Raw genomic sequence first — 26281 nt, 5'->3', positions numbered from 1 at the left:
CCCACCCCATTGCTCATTAAGCAGCTGCTCTGGTTGGATGGAGGGGTTCACTGTCAGGGAGCATGGTCCCATAACCCTCTCTTGGCTCTCAGGTGTCTGAGCCTCCTTCTGTCTCACTATTGGGACCTCACCAGCTGTGTTCCCCAACCTGCTCTGCCTGGCAAGTCCATGGGGACTGGCAAAGCCCCCTAGAGGCCCTTAGGACTGGCACCATCATGGTGCCCCTCTCTGGTTTTTAATTCAAATGAAACCCATACAAACTATAAAATAACTGCAAGGACGTCTGTTGTGGGTTGAATTGTCCTCCAAAATTTGTATGTTGAAGTCTTAACCCCCAGTACCTTAGAAAGTGAGCTTATGTGGAAATAGGGTCATTGCGGATATAAAAAGTTAAGATGAGGTCATGAGGGTGGGCCTTAATCCAGCCTGACTGGCGGCCTTGTGAAAAGGGAGAATTTGGACACACACACACATGCAGAGAACGCCACGCACAGATGCAGGCGGAGATCAGAGGGATGCATCTGCAAGACAAGGGACAGCAAACTGGAGAAGCCCGGAGGAAGGCAGGGAGCGCACTCTCCCTCACAACCCTCAGAAGAAACCAAACCTGGTGTCCCCTTGATCTTGGACTTCAGCCTCCAGGAGTGTGAGACAGTAGGTTTCTAACAGGTTTCTGTGGTTGAAGGCACTCAGTTTGCCGTACTTTGTTCCAGCAGCCCTAGTCGACTAAGACAAAGTCCAACGGAGGTCTGTTTTCCTTCCTGCAATGATTACTTTGACTTTGTTTACAATAGCAAAAATCAGGTTCTTTACAAAACTTTTGGGTGTCCCTGCTCTGCTGGTGTCCTGACTCTTGGGGTGCCTTGAAACATTGATGGGTTTTCTTAGCGGGAGGACCTGGCTCTGGTCTTACCCAGGGCAGCCTGCAATCCCCTGCCAGACAAACTCCCCGATGCTGTGTATCTGTCTTGAAACCATGACCTTTCCTTCTAGGCCAGTGACTTACTTGCTGGTGACTTGGAGCTACTTTCCTAACCCCTCTGAGCCTCAGGGTCCTCACCCGCAGAATGGAGATAATACTTCATAAGGTTGCTGTCAGGATTAAACAGAAAACCAAGGAGCACCCTACTCTGAACAGATGCTACTCTGCCCTCCCTTTCTGCATCTCCGTTTTGATGGAGACCTTAATGCTTCCCTGGGGCTTGTTATTAGGTCCAAATGTGCCAGTCTAATTTCCGAGGTTCTTCCTGCCCTCCTCTCGCTCCCAGTCTTCTCACTCCCTTCTTCCCTGGGGTCACCCTGGTCTGTGTGGGACATGTCCACCACCTTTGCCTTGCCTCAGCGCCTCCTCCCTCCTTTCCAGTCTAGCTCTCAACATCTCACAAGGCTCACTTCGTGCCTTGCCTCTGCAAGATGTCATCTTTCCAAACCACCCCTAACTCAGAGAAGAAAATGGAACCAGAAAAGGAGGAAAGGAAAGTTGTCAACAAAAGACCCCCATCTGTATCACTCATTCCCACGGGTATATGGCAGCTTGTCTGATTTGCGGAGGTTTTAGTGTTTCCGGTCGGGTCGCCCCCGGCAGGCAGGGAGCAGCAGCGCAGTAAACACTGCCACCTGTCCGGCACGCTGGACTCGGACCGATTGCTCAGAGTGGCCGGGAGAAGGAGTACAATTTCCCTCCCACAGTGTTCAGCCAAGAGTGTCACCTTCAGGAAGTGTCTGGTGATGCTGACGGTGGTGCTGTTAATGACTAACATGTGGACGGCACTTTCACACTCTTCCTCATCTCTCAGTGAGGAGAGGTGTGGGAACGGAGTAAACGAGGGAGCAGAGCCAGAGGTTGGCAATGAGGAGAGAGGGGCCAGATCTTCCTGGGTGACTTAGAAGCCACCTACAGGGTGTCACTAAAACCGTCTCGATGCAAATAACTCTTCCTGGGAGTCTGTGGTGGGGCCCGATTTCCCACCTTCAGAATAAATTCTGTGGGGTGATAATCTGGGTGGGTAGGAGACCACTGTTACAATGCAGAAGGACACCTGTCATTCATTCAGTGAGTACGCAGTGTTCTCAGTCGGGGGCACACAAACAGACTAGAATCCGCTTTAAAGAGTTGACTACAGGGCCACCGTGTGAAATACGCTTTTTTAGTTGCCTGTCGTTCAGGCGCTAGCCAGCTGTCTCTCACTGGGACTTTGAAGAAATAGGACACCAGAGGTGTGGAGGAGGAACATGCTTGGCCCATGGAATAGAGACTGTAAAAGGTGTCAATGGCCCTGGGTGGCCTGAGGACCCAGGGTACCTGGGGGCGTGGGGAGCTCCAGGGAACTCAAATGGAAAACGTGTGTGGTGGGAAGAGCATTGGACCTCAGGTCCCAGAGTAAAGCCCAGATTTACCACTCACTAGTCATATAAGCCTGGCCCAGTCTCTCTACGCCTTCGTTTCCTCATCTAGAAAATGGAGACAATAGTACAAGCCCTGCCTATATCAAGGACTATCATGGAATCAAACGATGAACAGTCAAGCCCATGGAGAGCAAGTGCAGGGGAAGGATATGCACACTTAACAGAACGACAACAGAACCCTGTCTTTCACATTATACACGCGACTGGCTCCTAAAATACACTTCGGGTGACTTCACATCCTTCCGCGGGGTCGGGAGTGGAGCATCATGAGTCTGAGTCATCGCATGCACAGCTCCAGAAATGAAAGGGAGGCGGGGACGCCTCTCCAGAGCCGGCTGGCCGGGACTCTTCTTCGTTAATTCGCTGTCTGCCTTTATATGCTCTGTCTCCTCCTTGTCAGAGTACAGCCGCCACTTCCCTCTGCTCTAAGGGGGCCTGTCTCGTCCCTTTGTGGATTTGACAACCAAGTAATACAGTCCACAAGAGCCATGTGTAAAGTGAGGGTGCACTGGCTCAGGTGAGACACAGACATGTCGCCCTCGTGCTGTCTGCCTCTGCTTCACAGCGTGGGATCTTTATGACTTCCGCTCGCCTGCGGCTCAGACGTGCGCAGCTGTAAATCAGAGGGACTGCTGTCCTCATGAGTCCAAACCTTGTACTCACTTGGGAGTCACCAGCCAGCCCTTCTGCTCAGTGCTGTCCCACTGAGGCCTTTCCCAGAGAAAAAGGAAAGGTTGCCTCTGCAGAGCAGAGGGGAGTCCACCAGGACTGCCGGAGGCCCTGCACTGAGGCTGCAGGTGAGAATACCCAAGCACTGGGCGGCAGGTGGTGTGGTATCTGGAGCAATAGGAAGGTTGCTTGAAAAATATTGCCTCCACCTGCTGGTAAAGCCTGAAAAATTCTCTTCTTGGAAACCAACCCAAGAGAAATGAAGACCTACGCCCACACAAAAACTTGTATGTAAATGTTCATATCAGCATTATTCACAATAGCCCAAAAGGACAAGCAAGCAATCCGATGTCCATTAGCTAAGGAAGAGATTACATAAAGTGTGGTGTGCCCATAGACGAAACGTTATTTGGCAACAAAAAGAAATAAAGTACTGATACCTGCTGCCAGGTGGATGAACCTTGAAAACATACTAAGTAAAAGAAATCAGTCACAAAGGACCACGTATTATATGATTCCATTTATGTGAAATGCCCAGAATGGGCAAATATATAGACAAATTAGATTAGTGGTTGCCTACGACTGGAGGGGATGGAGACTTGGGGGAAGTGCTGACTCGGGGGGCTGAGCTCTGTGTTTGGGTGATGAAGATGTTCTAAAATTGATTCTGGTGATAGATACATGACTGAATGTTTTAAAAGCTATTGATTATACATTTTCAATAGGTAAGTTGTATGGTATATTGACTATGCCTCAATAAAATGGGCTTTAAAAAAAATTTATTGTCCTGGCTGGTGTAGCTCAGTGGATTGAGCACTGACCTGCAAACCAAAGGGTCACTGGTTCGATTCCCAGGCAGGGCACATGGCTGGATTGTGGGCCATGTCCCCAGTAGGGGGTGCGCAAGAGGCAACCACACATTGATGTTTCTGTCCTTCTCTTTCTCCCTCCCTTCCCCTCTGTTTAAAATAAATAAATAAAATCTTTGAAAATATTTATTTATTTTTAGAGACAAGGGAAGGAAGGGAGAGGGAGAGGGAGAGAAACATCAATGTGTGAGATCCATCGATTGGCTGCCTCTCACACAACCCTGATGGGGACCTGGCCCACAACCCAGCCACGTGCCCTGACTGGGAATCGAACTGGTGGCCTTTGGGTTCGTAGGCTGTCACACAATCCACTGAATCACACCAGCCAGGGCAAAATCATTTTCTTTTAAAAAAGAGTTTAAGGCAAATATAAACCATTATTCTACTGAAAGGACTCCCTCAGCTTTTCCCAACTGGCTGTACACTGAAGTAAGAGCTCTTGGCCTCTCAGCAGAAACCCGTGTCCCTATGAAGCAGGCCCTGGGCCTCAGTAAGTTTCCAGTGGACAGGATGGAAGGAGAAAGCTGTGTGTGAGGGAGTGTTGGAGAGGACAGCAGGAGGGATCCAGGAAGGCAGGAGCACTGCGGGAAGGTGCAAGGCTATGTGGGGACCCACAGAGAGACGGAAGGGCCCAGGACACAGAAATTATACTTTCCTGTCCTGGCCCAAGGGGGCCAGGGAAGGTCACAGAAGGAGTCTGTTCTCCAGCTTTCCTCGTGACTCTCTCCCCTTCTCATCACAGAAGCCACCAGGGAGTCAGTCCTCCAGGCCTGGAGCCGAGCCCAGTTCTGTCAGCTGCTCCCGGCCCCTGCGAGGCAGCTCTGGTCTTGCCCTGCCCCTCTCATTAGCAGCGGGGCCTTAGCCAAGCTCTTTAATCCCAGGCGCTCCCTAGTCCTCAGCTCTCAAGTGAGGACAATCATTAACCTGCCCTACCACCTTCAGAGAGCTCGTGTGAGGATCCAGAGTTAGCACGAGTGGGAAGAACTCTCAGGGTGCATCATTGCGAACTGAAGGAAACATGTCAGGGTAGACGTGATGGCGTTGATCCCCCACCTACAGGAATTACCGGCTGTTCACACTCTCGCATTAGCTTCTGACCCACACAGCATTTGCAGATTGGTTAGGGTCAGGGTCCAAGGCAGCTGGTGACCACAGAACAGAGCTAACACAAAAGAGAGCCAGACGCACAACTCAGTCCTCCTGCCGTGGGCTCCTCCGAGCACAGCTTGTGACATACTGAACACCTCCTCCCCACACGGTGATTCCTCAGGCCTGTGACGCCAGGCCAGGCAGGCCGTTCTGTGCCCCTGGGCTTGTCCTCCTGCACAAGGAACAGCGACTCCAATTCTAAACAAAAGGCATGGGTGTTGAAAATGGGAAAAATCCCCCCCTCCCCCAGAAGACGAGTCCTGCAAACCCGAGCTCGCTGCTGGGAGGACGCGTGGTTTCTGCAGACGGCTTCTGTGTGGAAGATCCTGCGGGGACATCTTCATGACCGCACCCTAGAGTGCCCACACCCCAGAAACCTGTCGTCTGGGCCACCTGGGGGCTCAGGAGGGGTGGCATGGTGCAGGAGGGAGAACAAGGACGGCTCCTCTTTTCCTGCTGATGCAGACAACAGGGGGTCTTGTCGGGTGAGTGATGGACAGTCAAGGGCAAACATGCTGTCACGGAAAAGAGGAGAAGGAAGCAAGGATAAGAGCATCAGGGCAGCTGTGGGGCAAGGGCCTGCCTCTTCCCAAACCAGCGGTGCCAGGGCAGGCCTTTCGGTGCTGCCCCATGTTCCTGGATGTGGAAGTCGCTGGCAGTCGTCGGCTTCCATCCAGGAGGATGTCTAAATGAGCACCTCTGGGAGCCCTGGCCCTGCTAGCTCTCCAGTCTTTGCAGGGTGAAGGGGGAGGGGAGGGGTGGTGAGTGCTCAAACAGGGACCCATTCTGATTGGTCACCACTGATGTCTATTCTATTGGCTGCTCCCAAAGCTTACCAATGGTTAAATACTTTGAATCGCACCCCTAGTCTGTAACCTCAGTACCAGAACTAGTCTTTGGCCAAATGGAATAAAAGTCAACATATAGGGGGGCTTCCCTGTTCTGGTTTCCTTTGGGTTAAACATACTCCCCCAAGCCAAGTGCTTCTGGATAAATTCATTTTGACAAGTTCATTCACATAAAGGCTTTCTAATTTGTTCCCACTCTTCTTCATGCCTTCAGTTTGTCCCTTAGAAGAGAAACTAAAGCATGGTCAACTGCCTCAATAAAAGTTACTGTTAGAGGTGGAATTTCAGAACAGAGACAGTCCCCTCAACAGTGATCAAGAACCATAGTAAAAAAAAAAGCTAATATTTACCAAGTGCTTCCCAGAGGCTGGACACAGTGCTAAGCATTTCACACACATGCCATCTACTCCTCACACAGCCCTATGAGGTAGGATCTATTATTATAAGGGGACAGAGGCAGCCCAAGGTAGGTTAAATAACTTCCTGGGGGTCACATGACCCCAGTTAGCAGCATGACCCTCTATGAAGAGTGGGCACAGCACACCCAGGCAAGCCTGTCCCATGGTCCCCATGGAGGCAGCAGCCAGGGTGGGACTGCCACTCTGGGGGGGAAGTGAGACCCATATCGACACAGTGGATGCCGCCGGGTAGAACACAGTCAAGGGGCAGCGTGCACAGCTCCTGGCCCAGATGCTGCTGTGCCCAACCTCCGTCTTGCAGGAGCCGAGTAGCTCAGGCTAACCACACTTCATTTTGTTAGAAACACATTCTTGGTAAACTGTCTCTCACAGCAACTTCCTCAAGAAAGCTCACTGTGATAAAACTGTGCGTGTTCATGTTGCACATTTTTAGGACTTATGGAGAAATAAAAAGAAGGGGGGAAAAGTCATGCATTGTCCAATCATTGTTAACATTGTGGAGTTCCTCCCTTCTAACCTATTTTTTATAGGTCATTTTTTTTCTCCTTGTTTTAAGCCATTATGATCATACTATCTATACAATTCTGTATCTTGATTTTTAAACCTAATTATTATTACATACACATTTTCTATGTTATTGTAAACTGTTCAAAAACACCACTGAGAATAGTCACATAACATTCTTTTAGTGGATGAGCCGTAGTTTAGTTAATTATGACCTAAACTCCAACATGAATTCGTTAAGTTCAGATTCTCGTGCATCAGCTTTTCTGTAAGTAAAGCGGTGGTGTTTGCCAGTATCTGAGTTCCACGTGTCTAGGAATTATGGTGTCACAGCTGGTCAAGCAGTTTGAATTGGGCTTTTTCAACTTTAGGATGATTTTAAAATTGTATCGAGGCAGAATAAGAAGATGCTATAGACAATGTCCCTGCATCTCAATAAGGTGTTTAGCTAAATCTCTTGGGACATCTGTGAGGACAATGAAGAAACCTGGGCCAGACAACTATATAATTACATGAATTCACAACTGGTTGGACAAATAAACCCAAAGAATGCTAGCTTCGAGTCAGTGTCACCCTGGAAGGAGGCGTCTAGTAACCATGAGGCTAAGCCTTTCACCTAATCTCTTTACGCAATTTTTTAATCAATGATATGGGTGAAGTCCTAGAAGACAGGCTTAAAAGTAGAAAGCTGTAAGGGATAAGCTTATGTGATACAACAAAGACCCAAAAAGACCTCATCGGGTTGGAATATTTGCCTGAAGTCAGTAAGATGAAATCTATCAGGGATAAGCACAGAGCCTTGTACTTGGGCTTAAAAGAAAAACAACATCAACCAAGGAAATGTAAAATAGAGAACACTGAGCTTAACAGAAGTTAACTGGCTACAAGCACAATATGAGCTAGTAGTGTGATGTACCTGCAGCGTGAACAGAGATCATTTATAGAGTAGAGAGGCCCCACTCCCCACCAATCTGTAAGTTACCGTATTTTTCAGACTATAAGACGCACCCCCCAAATTTGGGAGGAAAATGGGGGTTCATCTTATAGTCCGAATGTAGCTTACCTGGCTCTCTGGGGGCGAGGGGGGTGGCAGTGGAGTGGGTTTTTTTTTTTTTTCCTATTTTCCTCCTCTGAAACCTAAGCACGTCTTATGGTCCAAAAAATACGGTAAACTACATGGCATCCATTCTGGAAGGCACGTTTTAAGAAAGGGTCTGACAAGTAGGAGGAGGTGAATGAAAGGACAGTCAGGGGAGTGTGGCTCTGGAAACACTGTCCTCTGAATAGCCAACAAGGCACTGGAGCTCAATGGCTAGAAGCGTAGCCCCTGAAGGGACTGCTGGGCTTTGAAACCCAACTCTGCCATTTACTAGCTGGGTGACCTTGGACAAGTTACTCTCTGTGCCTCAGTGTCTTCCTCTGTGACATGGGATCACACAGCACCTGTTACATTAGGTTTGTTATGAGGGTTAGGTAGGTTAACACCTGTCAAGCACTTAGAACAGTGCCTGAATATTACTGCGTGCAGATGAAGGGGTTTGGCGCCTCAGAGATTGAAAAGGGCATGATAGGCAGCTTCCAGTATCTGAAAGCTTTATCCATCCTGAGAAGTTCTTTATGCTCCTAAGTGTCACTCCCTACGCAGTGTAAAGGCAGAGGCTTGGCTTCTTCACTCAATAAGCATTTAATGAGCACGCATTATGGGTCAGATACTGTGCTAGGTGCTAGGAATAGAGATGAGTAAAATCTAAACTCCTTCCTAAGGGCCCCACTGTCTATTGGGGAAGAGGCATGTAAACAGAAAATCACAGTAGTGTGAGGATAACTGCTTTGGGAAACCAGAGGGAGATGTAATTAACTCTCCCCAGGGGAGCTGGGTGAAGCTTTGTGGGGGTGGGGCTTTTGAGCAGGATTTGCAGGGATAAGTAGGAATTTATGTGGGAGCAGCGAGGACAGTGTGTGGGACCAGAACTGTCAGGGAGAATGTTTTCTAGGGAATGGTAATAAGTCAGTGACTCCACAGTACAAGACAAGTGGCATGGCAGCAGACGAAGCTGGGAATAAGAGCTGGTCTCTCCCAGCTCAGAGTGTGGTACTAATGTGGAAGGTAGCCAGAAAAGTCAGGATAATCATAGCAATCTGATACTTTCCTGGAGCCTTCTATTCCTGCACTACTACTATCTTCTCAACAGGCAACACAGCAAAGGATGAATAAAGAAACCACATTTCAGGAGAAACTTGGAAAGGATTTGATTCAATTTTCTAATCATCCTTCTTCGGCATAAACACGGGAATATCTCTGTCTATAGAATAAGACAGTGTCGTGTGCCTGAGACATTTACAACCTGGAGGATATCCGAGTAGAGATTCTGTGGAGTAAGGACTAGAGGCTGGGACTCTTCCCATCAAGACTGGAGATACTATCTAAAAGGGAATTCCCTCACCAACAAATCTGGCTGGTACAAAGAGAAGGAAGAGCATGTTTTCAACATTTATCCCCCAGACTCTCCCACTTAATTCCACTTAATAGTATTCATTAAGCCTGCTACAGGGGATATACAGATAAGTTATTAACACTTCCTTCAAGATGCTTAAAATCTAGCATTAAAAGGTAATTAGCTACCTAGAGCACTACCTCATTAGATGTTCGGGTTGGCCACTTCTGGTCACGATGCAGTTAACTGGTACTGGATTTGCCCTCCTGTTGTAAGCTACTATAAAACTGGACAGTCATACATGGCAGGTGTTTTCAGGCATTGCACCATGGGCTATGCAGGATCCCTGACATAAAGGAAGGAAACACATAAGGAGAACTTCATGTCTACCTGGCACTCTGTGTGGGTAGTCTTCCCAACTACAGCACAGCGTGGTGGAGCAAAGGAGAACATTACTGTCTCCTGAGCTGAGGAAGTAGAGACTGGATCTGGGGCTGCTAAAGCATCTGGAGCTGGCAGAAGATACTGGAAAGGAAGGAACTTCATCCCAGAAGTTTGTTTCTGGTGGGGGGGGTGGGTTCCTCCAGAGATCTCTGGCTGAAGGCTATGCTACACATACACAGGGTGAGATCCTGGCAAGGTCTAGCAAAGAACTGTTTGGGAACTAAAGGAAAAACAGGGATATTAAAGGTTGCAAAGGCATTGGATCCATAGGAGTTCCAGACCCACTAGAGGGGAAAAACCTTGTTAACATTTCAGGCATTCAGGCGAGACAACAGAAAGTCCGTGCCCGAAGAGCAAGGACCGTGCTCTAACACAGGAGTTAGGCCTGCCCGATCAAAGACTAAAAACAAGCCCTACCAGGATCAAGGGGAGCCATCAGTACATCGACTGCTGGCCAGAACAAATTCAACACTCATTCAAGGACGAGAGTAAAATTCAGAATCCTTTTAGAGCAGGGGTGTCCAAACTGTCAGTGTCTCTGGGCCACACTGGAAAAAGAAGAGTTGTCTTGGGCTACACATTAAATACATTGTGGCATATAATCACAAAAAAATCTCATAATGTTTTAAGTAAATTTACGATTTTGTGTTGGGCCGCGTTCATAGCCATCCCAGGCCACATGTGGCCTGAGGGCCACAGGTTGGACACCCCTGTTTTAGAGTTTCAACTTCAGTGTCTACAATCAAACATTGCAAGAAATGTGGAGGAGCAAAAAAAAATGTGACCCCAGTTCAAGAAAAAGAGGTAGTCAATAGAAAAACAGACTCTGAGGTGTCCCAGATATTGGGACTATCAAAGACTCCAAAGTAGCTATTATAAATACGCTCAAATATTTAAGGGAAAATATGTTTTCAATGAATGAAGAGATGGGAAATTTCAGCACATAAATGAAAACTGTAAAAAAGAACCAAATAGAGGACATATGGATGGTCAATAGACATATAAAAAGATGCTTAATGTCACTAATCATGAGAGAAATGCAAATTAAAACCACAATGAGATATCACCTCACACCTGTCAGAATGGCCATCATCACTAAGTCAATAAGCAACAAGTGTTGGCAAGGATGTGGAGTAAAGGGAACCCTCATGCACTGCTGGTGGGAATGCAGACTGGTGCAGCCACTGTGGAAAACAGTATGGAGAGTCTTCAGTAAGTAAAAAATGGAACTGCCTTATGATCCAGTGATTCCACTTCTGGAAATATATCCCAAGAAAACCAAAACACTAATTCAAAAGAATATATGTCCCCCTATGTTCATAGCAGCAATATTTACAATAGCCGAGATTTAGAAGCAGCCCAAGTGCCCATCAGTAGATGAGTGGGAAAAAAGCTGTGGACATTTACACAATGGAATTCTATGTGGGTGTAAAAAATAAGGAAATCTTACCTTTTGTGATAGCATGGGTGGACCTGGAGAATATTATTCTCCTGGCTAAGTGAAATAAGCCGGTCAGAGAAAGACAAATACCATACGATTTTACTTATATGTGGACTCTAATGAACAAAATAAATAAACAAACAAAATAGAAATAGACTTATAGATACGGAAAACATTCTGACAGCTGTCAGAGGGGAAGGAGGTTGGGGAGCTGGGTGAAAAGGGTGAAGGGATTAAGCAAACCCCCCCCCTTATAGACACAGACAACAGTATGGGGATTAATCACCAGAGGGAAAGGGGGACGGGGGGAGCAGATGGGAGTAAAGGGGAGATAAATGCTGATGGATGGTGGACTCATAATACAATATACAGATGATGTACTATAGAACTGTATACTGGAAACCTATATAATCTTATTAAACAATGTCACCCCTATGAATTCAATAAAAATTAAACACACACACACAGAACCAAATAAAAATTCTAAGAGGGAGAAGTATATTATCCAATAACAAAAATTTACCGAATGGGAACAAATTAGACATGTAATGAGAAAGCGACAGTGAAACTGAAGATGGAGCCATAGAATTTACTTGTTCTGGAAAAAGGAGAGAACAAATATCGGATGATCTTTTGTGGCAATACCAAGCTGAGCTCACATACATGTCATCAGAGTCCAGAAGAGGAGAGGGAGAAAGTGGGGCAGAAAAAAAGGACCTGTCCTTGCTGCAGTTTCTTTGCCAGGGTACTCCCAAGGTGGGGATATCTCAGGAACATGGTACTCTCCTACTCTATAGATAGATATTCCTGTATTCACACGCTAATTTGATGAAGGAAAAAAATCAACTTACAGATCCAAGAAACTCAATGAACCCCAAAGATGATACAGACAGAGAAAACCATGCCTGGGCACCGCACAGTCAAGCTGCTAAAGTTAAAGACCTATCTCATCAACCGCTCCATTTAATCACCCACTCACTCCCAGTGTAGAACCACATCCACAGGCACTCAGAAGGGCGAGCTTTGATATGGAGAAGAGGGCAGAACAAGCATGGCTGGTAAACAGCCACTACTCCAAACCCCTTATTTCCTCACTCCTCACCTGGGCTTCATTCACAGATACTCCCGGACTTCCCTACGATCTGGCAAGAAAGGGTCAATTCCTGGCAAGCAGGACACCTGCAGGATGCTGCCTTGGGGCTCTGGCTGGATTCCTTTGTGACTGGTTGCTGCCTGGGCTATGCTGGTTGCTAAAGGTCTATGATAAGCCCCTGGCGCTGAGTGGGGTTGCTTCCAGTGAAGGGAGGCCTGGATGTTGTGTTCTGGGAATGGACAGCCATGGACCCCTGGAGGCCCAGGGACAGCACGAAGACCTTGCCCCCAGGGATGGGGCTACAGTGAGAAGGGGAAGGGAGGCACTCAAAGCCAACAGAATTAGCTTTCCAAGTCCGCCTGAGTGTTCAGGGACACTTGATCTCCAGTACAACCTCTGTTCTAATCCCTTAGGTCAAATTTTCTCTTTTAAAAAGGGATATTTCATAGCCTTTTAAATAAATCTTTTCAGCTCCACTGATTTGGAATAACACGATTAGCGGCTTAAGGACTTCTAACTGGGCCCCCAGCAGGTTGTCCTTCCACAAGTCCATTTTCTCATGAATCCCTGGGCTCTGAGCATGGCTGGCCCTCTTTCAGGGCCAGCACGGTGGGCTCCCGTCCTGTTCTGGGATCCTGGGAAGCCCTTTCTCACTCCTTACACCTTGAGGTTTTCCACCTGCAATGTAGAGACCATCCAAAATATAAGCACATAGCCTTGGCTCTGTGGCTCAGTGGGTTGAATGCCAGCCTGAGAACCAAAAGGTCACTGCTTCTATTCCCAATCAGGGCACATGCCTGGATCGTGGGCCATGTCCCTGGTTGGGGGCATGCGAGAGGCAACTGATCGATGTTTCTCTCACACATTGATGTTTCTCTCCCTCTCCTTCTCCCTCCCTTCCCCTCTCTATAGAAATGAATAAATAAAATCTTTTAAAAAATAAGCACATAGAACACCAAATGGACACTGCATTGACCACTAACAAAGACCCTATTTCAGCAGCAGAAAAGAGCACTCCTCCCTTTGGGTTCGGTGTCCAGGCTGAGGGGTCAGGAGAGGAAGGAAGGAAGGTTGCTCAGCATAATGAAACCAGCATAAACGCTGCCAACCAAAACTCCACCCCAAGCACCAAGCCTTCGGAAGCTGGCTGTATGTGTTCAGCATCATGCACCTCTTTGCCTCCTGTGGGACCTTGAATGGAACTACAAGCCTTAACAAACTACGGTATCTTGCTGAACCTTCAATCAAACACTCAGCCTCACTAAACTGTGAGAGCCAATGCCTCTGTTTTCAAATAACATCTAGTGAAGTAGTTCACAGCAGAATCAATAGTGTATGTTTTCTCAAGTAATTGTTTGTATCACCTAACTCTTGTTAAAATCACACCCAGACGGAACCACCACTCCCTTGGTTTAGGTCCCTGGCGTGTGTAGCTTCCCACCGAACTTGAGCGATGGATGACCAGCCCGGCAGTTTGCAGTGTAATTGGAGTCCTAAATGTCATCCTGCCTAAAACAACCTTCACAGTTCCCTGTCACAGCACCTGATAGCCCCACCTTCTACTACCCCTTTTAGATAAAGTGCCTGTGTTATCTGGGGGGGGGGCATTCTTAGCCTTCCTCGTTGCACCGAAGTTTGAGAGCCACAGCTTTAAGCACCAGCAGTCACCCCAGGGGCACCAGCTTTCTGTCCACCCACAGCCTGCTCTGTGTCTTCAGAGCTGTAGAAAAGTTCGGCGTGGGAATCACACAGCTTGCTGGGCCCACCCTGAACTCCGGATGCAGCTGGCCTGCAACGGAACCTGAGAACGTGCATCTCGACCAAGTTCCCCGGTGAAGCGGGCGCCGCTGGCCCAGCTCCCACTTCGACAGCCCTGCACTGGTTAATTTCTAAGGAACCTTCATGAGACACGAAGGCAAAGTGGGAAAGCATTCTGATCGTGACGGATGTAAGACAGCAGAGGGCTCTGAAGCAGACAGGGGTCAGGGTCAGGACCTAAAGGCAGGCCAGCCAAGCAGAAAACTTAGATTTTGTGGAATGGCCCACCAAAATGCAAGAGCCTCCAGTTGTCCAAATTCTGATGAGCTTCCTATCTTGCTTTCTTCCCTGGGTATTGTCTGTCTACTGCCCCCAGGAAAGGCAAGTCTGCGGGCAGCCTCCTGGCCTCCGCAGCAAGGGCGAAAGGCGGCGCCCTCCCCTGGCGGGCGGACAGTGGCCCCTTCCAGAAGGGGAGGGTTCACACAGCTCATCAGCTGTAAGTGCACTACTCAGCCCTCTGCAGTTTCCCTGGGGGCTCCTGAAATTTCTTAGAATTTACGCAGGGCTCAGTGAAGTCTTAAACAACATTCTTTCCTCTCTTTTGAGATCATTGACTTCCTAATAGGATAAATTCAAAGGAAAACATGCTCTGTGGGAGGCCGCCCTGTACACGGGGCCTCCTGGCTTTGGTCAGAGCTGGTTCCGTATTTCAGTATGGGAGCGGGGGTGGGTGGGTTGGGGGCTGGAGGGACTGACATCTGCGTGTCTGTCGTTTCCCCATGCTGTAAGGTGGCATTTATTGGGCACATAGTTCTGTCAGTGATTAGCTTACATCTGAAAGCACTTTGACATCCGCACTTGCATTTGACTCTAACATGAATCCCGTGAAGTCATCCGAAAGGGAGTGAGGACCTGTCTGGTCCACGAGACCATGGAGAAGAGAGGCTCAGGGAAGTCGGCGGACACGGAGCTGAAACACGGGCATCGCACCCCTGGCCCAGCCACTCATCGTGCGACCTGGAGCGAGTCTCTTTTCCTTTCTAGGCCTTGGTTTTATCGTCTGTGAAGTGAAGGAAATGCCTGAGATGACTGGGAGGTCTTCTTACTGGTCTCTTATTCTAAGAATAAGCTACACAAGGAAAAGGACTTGCCTGAGGTCACACAGGTAGTGAGTTGAGCACTAATGACACAAATGGAACCAGTGCCCCACAAGCTGCCTCTGTTGAGAGACAGCCACCAGAGCACCCCCACTGCCACCACCGCCATCTCACTTGTGGTGTGAGCTCCTGGGGCCTCTAGTTGCCCTGTGGACATCAGGAAGACCAAGACCACCAGCGGTGGTGTGGTGGGGGACACATGCCCAGACTTGGACTGGAGCCCCGGTGCTCCCAGGCACTCCTTAGAGAAGAGAAGACAGCTTCCATCCGCACCTCCATCAGCAGACAAACACAATGGCCCTCTGCCCTGTGCTAGAGGAGGGGACGTAGAGGTTTTAGGAGACGTACTGTCCACCCGTGGGAAAGGCATGGTGTGGACGGTGAGATCCAAGCTGCTGCTTAGTGCTAGGTGGGTTGTACTGGGCCAAGGGGCCGAGTCCAGCCCCCGGTTGCATCATGAAACCTGTCCCCAGCACTGAGCTAAGTCAGCCTGGAAAAAGGGTCACCTTTTTTGTAACTTACACCAAGGCATTTGCTGCATCCCAGGTGGGCACAGTCGTCTCTTCAAGATGGAATCCAAAAAAGTTTAGGAGAGGGTCAAATTTAGAGCAGTTCACACGTAAATGTCCTCCTCCTCACACACCAGCGAGAGTAGACGCACAAATCTGACCCCAAGCAATCCACTGACTGGAAGAATTATGCGCTCTCTTTTTACTTCTTCCTCTGATCCTATTAGAATTGTTTTATATATTAGCTTTCATTATACATGCATAAATTGTGTATTAATTTTCATCTATTTAAGTTCTGAAGGCATACATTTTATTTCATTTATAGATTTGAGAGAGAAAGAGAGAGAGAGAGAGAAACATTGATTTGTATGCATTCATTACTTGATTCTTATATGTGTCCTCTCCAGGGATGGAACTGGTACCCTGGCCTATAGGGACGATGCTCTAACCAACTGACATATGGCCAGGGCAAAGGTATACATTTTAATGTCTCTCGCTTGCATGTGCTCTTTTTCAAACCTTCTAACCACATGAGATCAATGAACTCTACTAGCTTCCTATCTGTAATGAGTTGGTAAGTGACTAGTCTTCCAGCTGCTTGAGACAGCCAACCAGATCAACTGGGCCAGGTCTTGGGAACAGTGATTAGACTCCCTGGAGGAAACCAAGGCAAACATAAGACAGCCTGCAAGGAACCAAGGCGCTCCCAGCCTAGGAGGGCACAAGAGGCATGCCCATAAGACAGAGCGGAGCATGGTTGTCAGTGCTGGGAGATCCAGGTTACGGGAGGGGGGGAAGTGACATGGAAATTCAGAGGAAGGAAAGAGTAATTCCAGCTGGGGATCCAGAAAGCCTTCCTGAAGGAGACGGGCACTGAAAGACCATCCTCCAAGACCCGAGAGGGCCCAAGTTCCAGTGCCCCTTAGGCCACCGTTGGTCAAGTAATCTGGAGAAAGCCAGTTCTCCGTTTTAGAATGGACCATTTTTCCTAAGTGCCTCCCAGCATTATGAGGATTTAATGAGAACTGATTTCAGTGCACTTTGGATAAAGAAAAGCACCAAATATAATCTTTCCGTCATCACTCAGGGAAGGGAAGGGAGGAAGCTAAAAGCAGAAGGTGGATGAGAAAGGAAGTGGGAGAGGCGGGTGGCGCCTGCCATACCCAGGGCTCATGGACACCTACTGGGCTTCTCACTGGCTCCAATGATATTTTTACCCTCCAAGAGGTTTACTGAAGAGAGCCCAGGAGAGTAGGTCAGAGCATTGGAATTCCTCTGCACCAGGAAAATGAAAGTCCCATTCGAAGAAGTGGCTTCCTGCCCCTGAGTAAAGGGGTAACAGTCACTTACAGTAGATGGTCAGCAAACCTCCTCGGCTCCCAGCACTCGGCCCGAGCCTAGCATGCACTCAAGAAACAAATGGATGGGGTCCTCACTTTCCAAGGAGCTTTACGTTCACGCTCCATTTTGACTCATAACCGCAGCCAGTGGGACAGGCAGGGTATGTGTTATCATCCCGGTCAAAGGTGGGGAGACAGGCTCCCAGATGGGGAGTGTCCATGTCCCAAGCTCCCTCAGCACCAGCAGAAGGTCCCTGCCTCCTCACACAGTGGTGCCTCCTCATACCGCGCACCTCCTAGGAGTTATTTCTACAGCCAGTCTTTGCCCCAGAAATCACCTTTGCTGACTCTCCTGAACAACCGTTCTGAGCATCTTCCCTATAATACAAAACTTCACTAATTAGATTCTGTAATCAGGGAAGGTCCTGTTATTGCTCCCAGTGTACTGGTTTAATCCAATTCAGGAGGCGGTTTTGTGAATCCCAGAAATAAGAGTGTCATGGACCCTCTTAAGATTACCAAATAAAAACCGGTTTGAGTTAAAATTTTGGTTCAATTGCTTGGAGTCATTGCTCCTTAGAGGAAAGAGAAGGTAGAAACAGCACAGGGCATTAGGACAACAGGAAGCCTCGTGTGTATGTGTATATATATGGACGTGGTTTTCTATGTTTGTTTGTTTGTTTACCATGGACATTCCTGCCTAAGGAGTCGGCTGTCAGTTCTGACAGGTGTGGCCCGGGGAGCAGAGGGCAATCTCATGGTGAAGCTGGCACCAAGGAGCTAGAGCCGGCTGAGCTGATTTGGGCTCTGAAATCTGGGCTGGAGTCCAAGTTCTAGCCAGTGAAGGTGGGACAGGGAGCGCTGCCTCCCTCTCCCCTGCACACCCTCCCACTGCAGCTGCACCAGACAGGTCAGTGCCTTTCTATGCATCTGTGATCTTCTGGCTGTAGGCAAAGAGTGTGCTGGAGCATGTTCAAGGTCAGAGCTATCCTTCCCTTTCATAACCCACACTAGCCCCTTGGCTGATAATAGTTTATGGTACACCCACTTCCTAGGGAATATCTTCATTCTAATAAAAATTTGTGTCACAAAGGTCTTGGCAGGAGGCTGGAAATGACATCCATCCCCCAGTTCTGGTCAAGGGTACCTGGTGACATGTGCTCAGGCTGAGCTATTCAGAGGCTCCCCCAAAGTAGCAGGAACCATGGGGTGAGGAAACAGACTTCCAGAGGACTCCCAGCTCCTGAAGGGAGCAGTGCATTTAGGTAAGAAGTGGTCTGGGGGTATGTCACTGTCTCCACCAGTATATGGTAGGGTCAGCTCTGACCCCTGAGCACTCTGGTGGGGCATTTAGCCACCCACCACATGGGGTCTCAGTAGTACCGTCCAGACCCCATAGCTTTATCACACTCAGGGGCCCGGGCATCACGGAACCTGAGAGAGCTGAGCCGTTTGCTGGATAATGGACCCTGAGGATGAGTTGATCAGATTAACTTTTTATGCCCCTTGCCCACTGACAGAGAGAATGGGGCAGGGAGTGGGTCAGCTCTGATGGAAGGAGGAGGCAAGATGAGCTATAGCAAGTGTGGTGAGAAGCCTCATCAGGATGCCTCAGCAGGCAGGAGGGGGAAGAGATGGTTGGAAAATCCTAGATGCAAATTCACCAACTGCACAATTTTAAAGCCATAGAGTTTGGAGCTGGAAGAAATCGTAGAGGCAATCTAGTCCAACCCCCTCTTGCACAGCAGGAGTTATTATTCATGGCCATTGGACAGAGCCAAGATCAAGAACCAAAACCTCCCCCCACCACATCTTTTCAGGCCAGTGGTCTTTCCAGCACCCTCCCGCCACCCCCAGACACAGCCCCCAGCACCCTGACTACCATGGAGCTAGCAATGCACTCTTAATACACTCCGAAACATCAAGAGCAGGCTCCAGGACTCCACGAGTTCCCCCATCAGCCATTCCAGCCAGACGTACCTTGTGTGAATAATGCTGATCAACGATCCTCGCCAACCCGAAGTCCCCAATCTTGAGCACGAGGTCCTCCGTGCTGATGAAGATGTTGGCGGGCTTCAGGTCCCTGTGCAGCACGTTGGCAGAGTGGATGTACTTGAGCCCGCGGAGCAGCTGGTACATGAACAGCTTTGCGTGCTCTTCTGTCAGGGTGCCCTGCTCCAGCAGGCGGGCCAGGTCGGTCTCCATGTACTCCTGCACAATGTAGGCCACGCTGAACTTGAACAACTCGCCCTGCAGGCTGGCGCCCTTGGGCCCCAGCACCTCGTACACCTTTACGATGTTGTCGTGGTCCAGGCGCCGGATGATTTTGATCTCCCGGAGTGCGTGCTTCATGCTGCGGGCATCACTCAGGGTGATCTTCTTCACAGCGACCTTCCGGCAGGTCCTGCTGTCCATGGCCGACAGCACCAGCCCATTGACACCAAAGCCCAGGGGCTGGAAGTCAACGAAGCGCCCACCGAGGTCATACCCGTAGACACTGGCAATGCAGTCACCCTTCTCGGCCATAGTTGGCTCAGTGGTGGTCAGGGGCTGCCCGTGTGATGGAGGGGCAGTCAGGAAAGGCCAAGTCCCAGCCAGTGGCTTCCCCAGCACACCTCATTCTGTCAAGTTCCAAAGCGGAGGGATGCTTTTTCTTGTGGTGATGTCACTGCCACCAACTCTCCGGAGACAAGAGTGGCACATGTCCATGCTTGCTGAGCTGCAGAAGCTGGAGGCTCACGCTGTTTTGTTAACCTGCCCTGGGAGGGTTGTCCACCAACTCCTGTGGATCCCAAGCCCTCCTCCACACTTACAATGGCTCATGTTTCTTTCAAGGGTAGCATCTTGGAAAGAAAAACCAGGCTCATTATCTATGTGAGCGTCAAGCTGTCTATCAGAATGGACTACAAAGTGAAAATGCAGAAACTCTCCCCTTTAAATCCTTTGTTGAAAGAGGTTCCTTGGGGCTGCAATGCCTTTGCTGAGCTGCGTTCCTTTACTGACGATGGTCCAAAGCTCAGTGGTATCACAGCCCCATGCAGCTTTGGTAGCTGCTCTCTGTGTCCTGAGCAGAATGAAGGGATTCCCAACAATGGATTCTGGAAGCTTCTAGGGGCTTCTTTCCACCTTTGCCAGCTCCCCGTTCTACCAGCTCACCTTGGATTCTGCAACCCAAACCAGCCTGGTGAGCACCAGTGAAGAAAGCTGGAGAAACTCAAGCACTGTGGGCGTGAGCTCTACACCAAGTTACACCTGAAGTCCCGAATCCCAGGGGCACTCAGCTGCCAGGCCAGGCTCCTCTGGAGGCTTCAGCGGGGGCAGCATCCTCTGTCACCCCCTCACCCATGCCACCTCGAATGAGACCGTGCTCTGCTGGGCTCAGAGCGGCTGCAGGAACGCGGCATCTTTCAGAGTCTCCTTCCCTGTCAAAGAAAGAACGTTGGGTAAATTTCCACACTCTGGCTTCCAACACCTTCCCACTTGCCTGTCTTTTGTTAACCAGCCCTAGTGTTATTTGATCTGTCCAGCCAGCTGAAACACTGCTTGCTCAGGGGATTCCAGGCTTTGCATTGCCCAGCCACCCTCCTGCTGTGTGCAGCACTCCCCTGGAAGAGAGAAGATGGATTGGTTTGATAACATCATCAAATGGTGTGCCTTTTATGTAAATGCTTGTTTCCCCAAGGTTAACATACACGGATTGTAGGTGGGAGTGATGGGCTCTGACCTTTGCGAAATTCATTCTCTGAGCTCTCCAAACACCCATCAGCACCAGCTGGGAAGGCTGAGAGTAAAAAGTAAGAGTTGCAGATAGAAAAATAAAGGATCAATAATCTCGTTTTTTCCACTTGGACCTCTTTTCTTCCTTCTTTTGCTAATGTCTTTGAATATTTTAATAACTTAATATTCAAATCAGAAATTTAATTACAGTTGTATCTCCTGCTTCCCACGTAGGTGGCATAAGCACACATACCTAATTAGAAGGAAATTATGTTGCCACTCTAATCAAGGGACTCTGCCCAGCAAACCAGGGCACAGACTTCTTTTTTTTAAACCTTCACCTGAGGATATGTTTTCATTGATTTCAGAGAGAGAGGAAGAGGGGAGAGAGAAAGAAACATGATGGATTGCCTCCTGTACATGCCCTGACCAGAAATAGGACCCACAACCTTTTGGTGCATGGATGACGCTCCAACCAACTGAGCCACCCGGCCAGGGCACCAGGGCACACACGTTCTCACATGACACCAGGACTAGAACAGGATTCTTTTTGAGGATGGGGACCTAGCTCTTCAAAGCAATGGGTCAAATCCAGTCTTGACTGCTCCCTGGTGGCTGCCCACTCCAATTACAGGCATAGGACCCAAGTTGCGGGGAAAACCTGTAAAACTAGCGATGTAAATTCAGACCTCTGAGGTAATGGCAATAATATCGTAGCTTCTAAGGAAGTGGCAGGTTTCATAAGTGTATTAAGTCCACGCACACACAAAGAACAAACACTGCATCCAGAACAAAGGAGTGAATCTAGCTAGGGCTCCTTCTTTATTCCCATCACACTGCAGGGTCCCCTGCAGGGAATACTGTCATATCTGTACTCTGCACATCTCTGCTAATGATAAATGGAGCAAAACAACAGTCGATGCTCTGAAATTAAGAAGGCAGATTAGGGGACACAGATGACATGAAGTAGTAAGTAATCAGATCCCCTCTAAATACTTCTAAGGAAAGAAATTTGCCAAGGGTCTGGAACCCAGCACTTGCTCAAGAGATGTTACCTATTGTTGCTACTGGTGAAAATTCCCTTACACTTAAATAAGATGCACCTACTCTTCTGGTTTTTCATCAAATCTTCAGCAATTTCACTTTGTATGTTTGCATTGGGCCCAGCAGCAAAATAATCATAGACTGGCAGAATTTCAGACTGGGAAGCAAACAGACCCAATGGTCCTTAACGAGGGATGGTGCTGCCCACCTCAGCTCATTTGAGGAGGGGTCACTACTGGCCTTTGATGGGCAGGGCCAGATGGGCTTACCATCCTGCCAAGCTCCTCCGTCAGTGAATAGCAGGGACCCACCCCCAAATGCCAGCGCCTCCACTGAGAGACGAAGTTCTCACCTTGCACATGAAGGCACGGAGGCTCAGCAAATACCAGCTCAGTGCTTCTAGCACAGACAGGGTCGGTAAACACTGATGAAGTGATAAATGAACACCATTCGCTGTGTTTGGGGATTCTTGGCCAATGGGGGTCGGTGCTGGGGGCCACCCACCGAGCGGCAGTCTAACATCTGTGCTAGTGAAGTCCACCTGGATATCAAATGCAGGGGAACAACGGAGGCACCCCAGGCCCCGTTCCATCTCTCCCCTGGCTCCTGCTGCCCAAGTCAGGTAACAGAAAGTAACTTGGAGCTTCTGTCACTTTCTACCCACAGGCCCGGTCTGGTTTTCAAGGGCACAGCCACCAGAGGCAATGATCTGTTTTGCTTTCTGAGGGGAGACTTAAGCCTTCTTCCCTTTCCAGCACTCACAGGGTTGTAAACAGAGACGGGAACCTGCACCTAAGCAGCGAGGAGATGACATCACCAGCTGGCTGGAAGCAGGGTTTGCTTGAGATCAGCTGCAATGCAGATAAGCTGTGAATAATTAAGAGGTGCTTTATTTATTTTTCAAAACTCTTTCCTCTTCTTCTCACCGGGTAGAGGGACTATCTCCCCTGCGTGTGCAGTGTGTCTGAGTGAGCGTGTGTGTGGTCTTCCCAACATGCCGTCACCTTCCGTGGGCACCACATCACCTGGCACAGCTTCTCCACCTTCCTCGTGGGCCTCTAAAGATACTCTGTCAATCCCTGCCTTGCTTCTCTGCCTGCACCTTCCCGGGTCCTGAAATGTCCTCCTGCTTCCTCCCCACTTGTTGAAATCCTGCCCATCATTCAGAATCCAGGCGAGGTCTCACTTCCTTGGTGATGCATCCATCCCGGCCCTCAGGGACATGTCTCCCCTTCTGAAACTCCTATAGCATCCCTGTGTGTATCATTTGGGCTGTTATTTATATTTCATACATGTCCATCTCTCAACTAGGCTTAAAGCTTAAGTCCAGGGCTCAAAGTATAGAGAACAACTGTGGAGCGGGGTCCCCAAGGAGCCTCAGCTACGTCTCCACCATCGTGATGCCCCCACCCCCAGACAGTCAGCCTGCCCTTGCTGCGCGTGCTGCCACAGGTCAACGTGTTCAGCAGGCTCTTCCCACAACAAGCCCCGACCACTCAGTTCATTATCCCTGAACTCCAGCCCACTTCGTATCACCTTCTGCTTTGATGCTGCCTCTCTGAGTTTCAGCACTAACCAGGCAGCCCTTGTCTGACCATGCCTCTGTTCCCGTTTGAGTTTGCTGTGATGCGTCTCTAATCAAATCTCTTTATTTTCTAAGTTTCTCTCTAATTCCTCTACAATTTCCACTGTCAAAGCTTTGTCTTTTTCCACAGGTGGACTGATTGCAAAATACCTATTACCTAAGAAGTCTCAGATTAGTGGTTCATTGCTTGTGTGATATACCAAGAGGTGTGGGCCCTCTAGCCCTGGAGAGGGGCAAACCTGGCATCTGGTGTGCCCACCTGGGCAGAGGATTGGGTGTAGCAGCTCTTGGCACGATGCAGCTTCAGGGGGAGGCACAGCCAGTCTCCATTTGGAGGTGGTGGCTCAGAGCTGCTCTGAATCACAAGTGTGAGTGACTTCAAACCAGGGACCTGGCATTCACCTTGAGAGAAAGGAAGGTCATGGGTTCAGCTGTGCTCCAATAACACCCAGCAAGAAGAAGGTATGTAATTCTTTCCAGGGTACCCCAGACTCCCACGATTTCGTGGTGATTTCATTAGCAAACAAAGGAGAAAAAGTATCTACCCCAGGACTCCTAACAATGGAGCTTCATCTCTCCACCAATTTCTCCCTGACTCTCCCAAAACATCTTATTTAGGGCCAATTAATTATCCTCTCATGCATCCAACCTTCGAACGTGTGGAGGCAAACCAGAGACGAGATGGTGTGTGCCAACTGTCCCTTTCTGGGCTTCCTGGGGCTCTGGTTTACAAAGCAGCTCTGGAAAGTCTAAATTTAGACTCAGCTCCTCTGCCTGCTCAGATCCCCCTAAACTTCATGCTGTTGACTCCCAGCAGGAACTATGGCCTCCGGTGAGGTGCTGACATTTCCAAGACACTGCCTTCTTCCTTCCTCGGAGCACCCCAAACCTTGCAGGAAACCCTCCTCGGGCAGGGCGGTAATTGTTCGCAGTGGAACAGGCCGTGCACTGCACGAGTCTAGATGACACCCTTCCTCTCACGGTCAAGGCGGTCTGACTCTAAGGCTTGCGACCCCAGTCACTACAGTCCATGTGAATGAAGCCCTCTAGACCAGACAGCAGCGATTTTTTTCTGTAAAGGGCCAGAGGCTAAAATAGCTTAGGCTTTGCAGGATATACAGTCTCTTTCCCGATTACTCAACCCAACCACTCAACCCTGCCTTTGTAGCCCAAAAGCAGCCACAGACGACACCCAAGTGAAGGGCATGGCTGTACTGTAATAAAACTTTATTTAGAAAAATAGGTGGAGGACTGGATTTAGCCCAGGGGCTCTAGTTTGCCAACCCATGTTCCAGATTGTGCAGGAACGTCCTCTAGTTTATTCCTGGATAGATGCTGCAGTGTGTCGTAACCCAGGCCCCTTTCCAGTCTTACTGCATCAGTTCCTCCCTCCTGGCCTCAGTCCTCCTGTTGCCCCTCATGGTGGCACTATCCCAGGACTTCCCCTCCAGGAGGTACCCTGGGCTTGGGACCCCAGACTTAGTGAAAGTTTCCTGTTCCCGTGCTCAGGGCCCAGCTCTCTGCTCTTCACAAGCTACCTTCTAGTTCTGCAGTTTGATGATGCACTTCACCCCTGAACTGCACTTAGATTTCAACAGAGGCTTTCTGGAGAGGTGGCGAAGACAACATGCTGGAGATGGGGTAAGTACACTAACTGGGGGTTTACCATGGGCCAAGGGCTTTGTCTGATTGTTTCAGGTGGGTCCCACACGAACCCTATGAGTTGTTATCCTTCTCCCATGAAGGCTTCAGTGGGAAGCGACTTGCCCAAAGCCACACCACTAGCTGGGATGTAAACTCAGGTGTGTCTGACGCCAAAGCCCACACTTCTCATCATCCTAACACATGATCTGAGCCCACGTGAGTGACTCCTACCACGAGCTATCTAGGCCCAGTGTGACTTCCCAGGCCTAGCACAGGACAGTTTGGGGTAGGCACACCTTGTGCTACTGCTCAAATTAAAGCAAGGAGCTGCCAGCTTTCAGCATGTATTCAGCGCCAGGGTGGAGGCCATGGTTACCAAGCTCACTTTATGGGAAGAAACTGAGAAATAGAACATTGAAATAAGAGTAAGTGTTGAGAAAAAATAAAACAGATAACACTAAGTTCAAACACCCATAACCTTGCCTTCTACCCATTTCTTGACTTCTCCATGGTCAACCTCAGGTACACAGGAGGCTGTGGCTGCAGGGACCAGCCATTCTGGATGTGAGCTGAGCTGAGCATTTGCCCAGCTGGCTGATGCATGGAGGCCTAAGGCTGACACTAGCCACCAGCCCAGGAACCACTCCCATTTCCTCCGAACAAACAAAGACCAGGTCTGGGTCAGCCATCGTGCAGCTGAGCTCAACTCAGGGATGACTCTGATAGGTCCGAACCAGGGTTTTTCAGCCTCAGCACGATCAACGGTTTGAGCAAGACCATTCTCAGCTGCGGGGCTAGAATGTGCACCGTAGAATGCTCAGCAGCCTACCTGGCTTCTCCCTATTAGATGCCCGTAGCAACCCCTAGCTGTGACAACCAAAATGTCTCCAAACTTTGAAAACCACCACCAGTGGAGGAGGCACTGCATCATCCTTGGTTGAGAACCACTGATCTATGTCAGCAGCTTCCAGCAAAGACAATATTGACCTCCGAGCATAAGAGCAATTGGTTTTCTGGAGCTGCCTAGTGCATGCTTGTTGAAAGTTTAAGCAGCCCAGTCCTGACCCGCTAAATGCCAACAGCACTTCCTGGTTGCTGTGACAGCCTCACACATTTCCAAAATCCTAGAGGCCAATGGTATCTCCCACACCCATCTCTGTTGAGGCTGTGAGTCAAAGCCAATCATGGTAATTGGATTCCTGGTTGGCAGAGGTTGGCATGGGGGCGGTCACTTGATCCAGTTCTGAACA

At 49.2% G+C, this 26281-nt stretch overlaps 1 protein-coding gene across 2 annotated transcripts in view; it reads right to left on the bottom strand.

The window, feature by feature from the left end:
• The window catches only part of MAPK4 (mitogen-activated protein kinase 4), a 129220-nt gene that overhangs the window by 26998 nt on the left and 75941 nt on the right, over nt 1–26281 (bottom strand). For both annotated transcript variants that reach the window (XM_053912940.2, XM_053912939.2), the window contains exon 2: nt 19022–20463. In XM_053912940.2, the coding sequence (XP_053768915.1) occupies nt 19022–19567 (546 nt within the window). In that variant the 5' untranslated portion in view covers nt 19568–20463. The remainder of the gene's footprint in view (nt 1–19021; nt 20464–26281) is intronic.

The sequence above is a fragment of the Desmodus rotundus genome, chromosome 10, assembly GCF_022682495.2.
Source record: "Desmodus rotundus isolate HL8 chromosome 10, HLdesRot8A.1, whole genome shotgun sequence".
Classification (NCBI taxonomy): domain Eukaryota; kingdom Metazoa; phylum Chordata; class Mammalia; order Chiroptera; family Phyllostomidae; genus Desmodus; species Desmodus rotundus.
The sequence above is the reverse complement of the archived record's forward strand: the minus strand, read 5'-3'. Positions and strand labels throughout refer to the sequence as shown.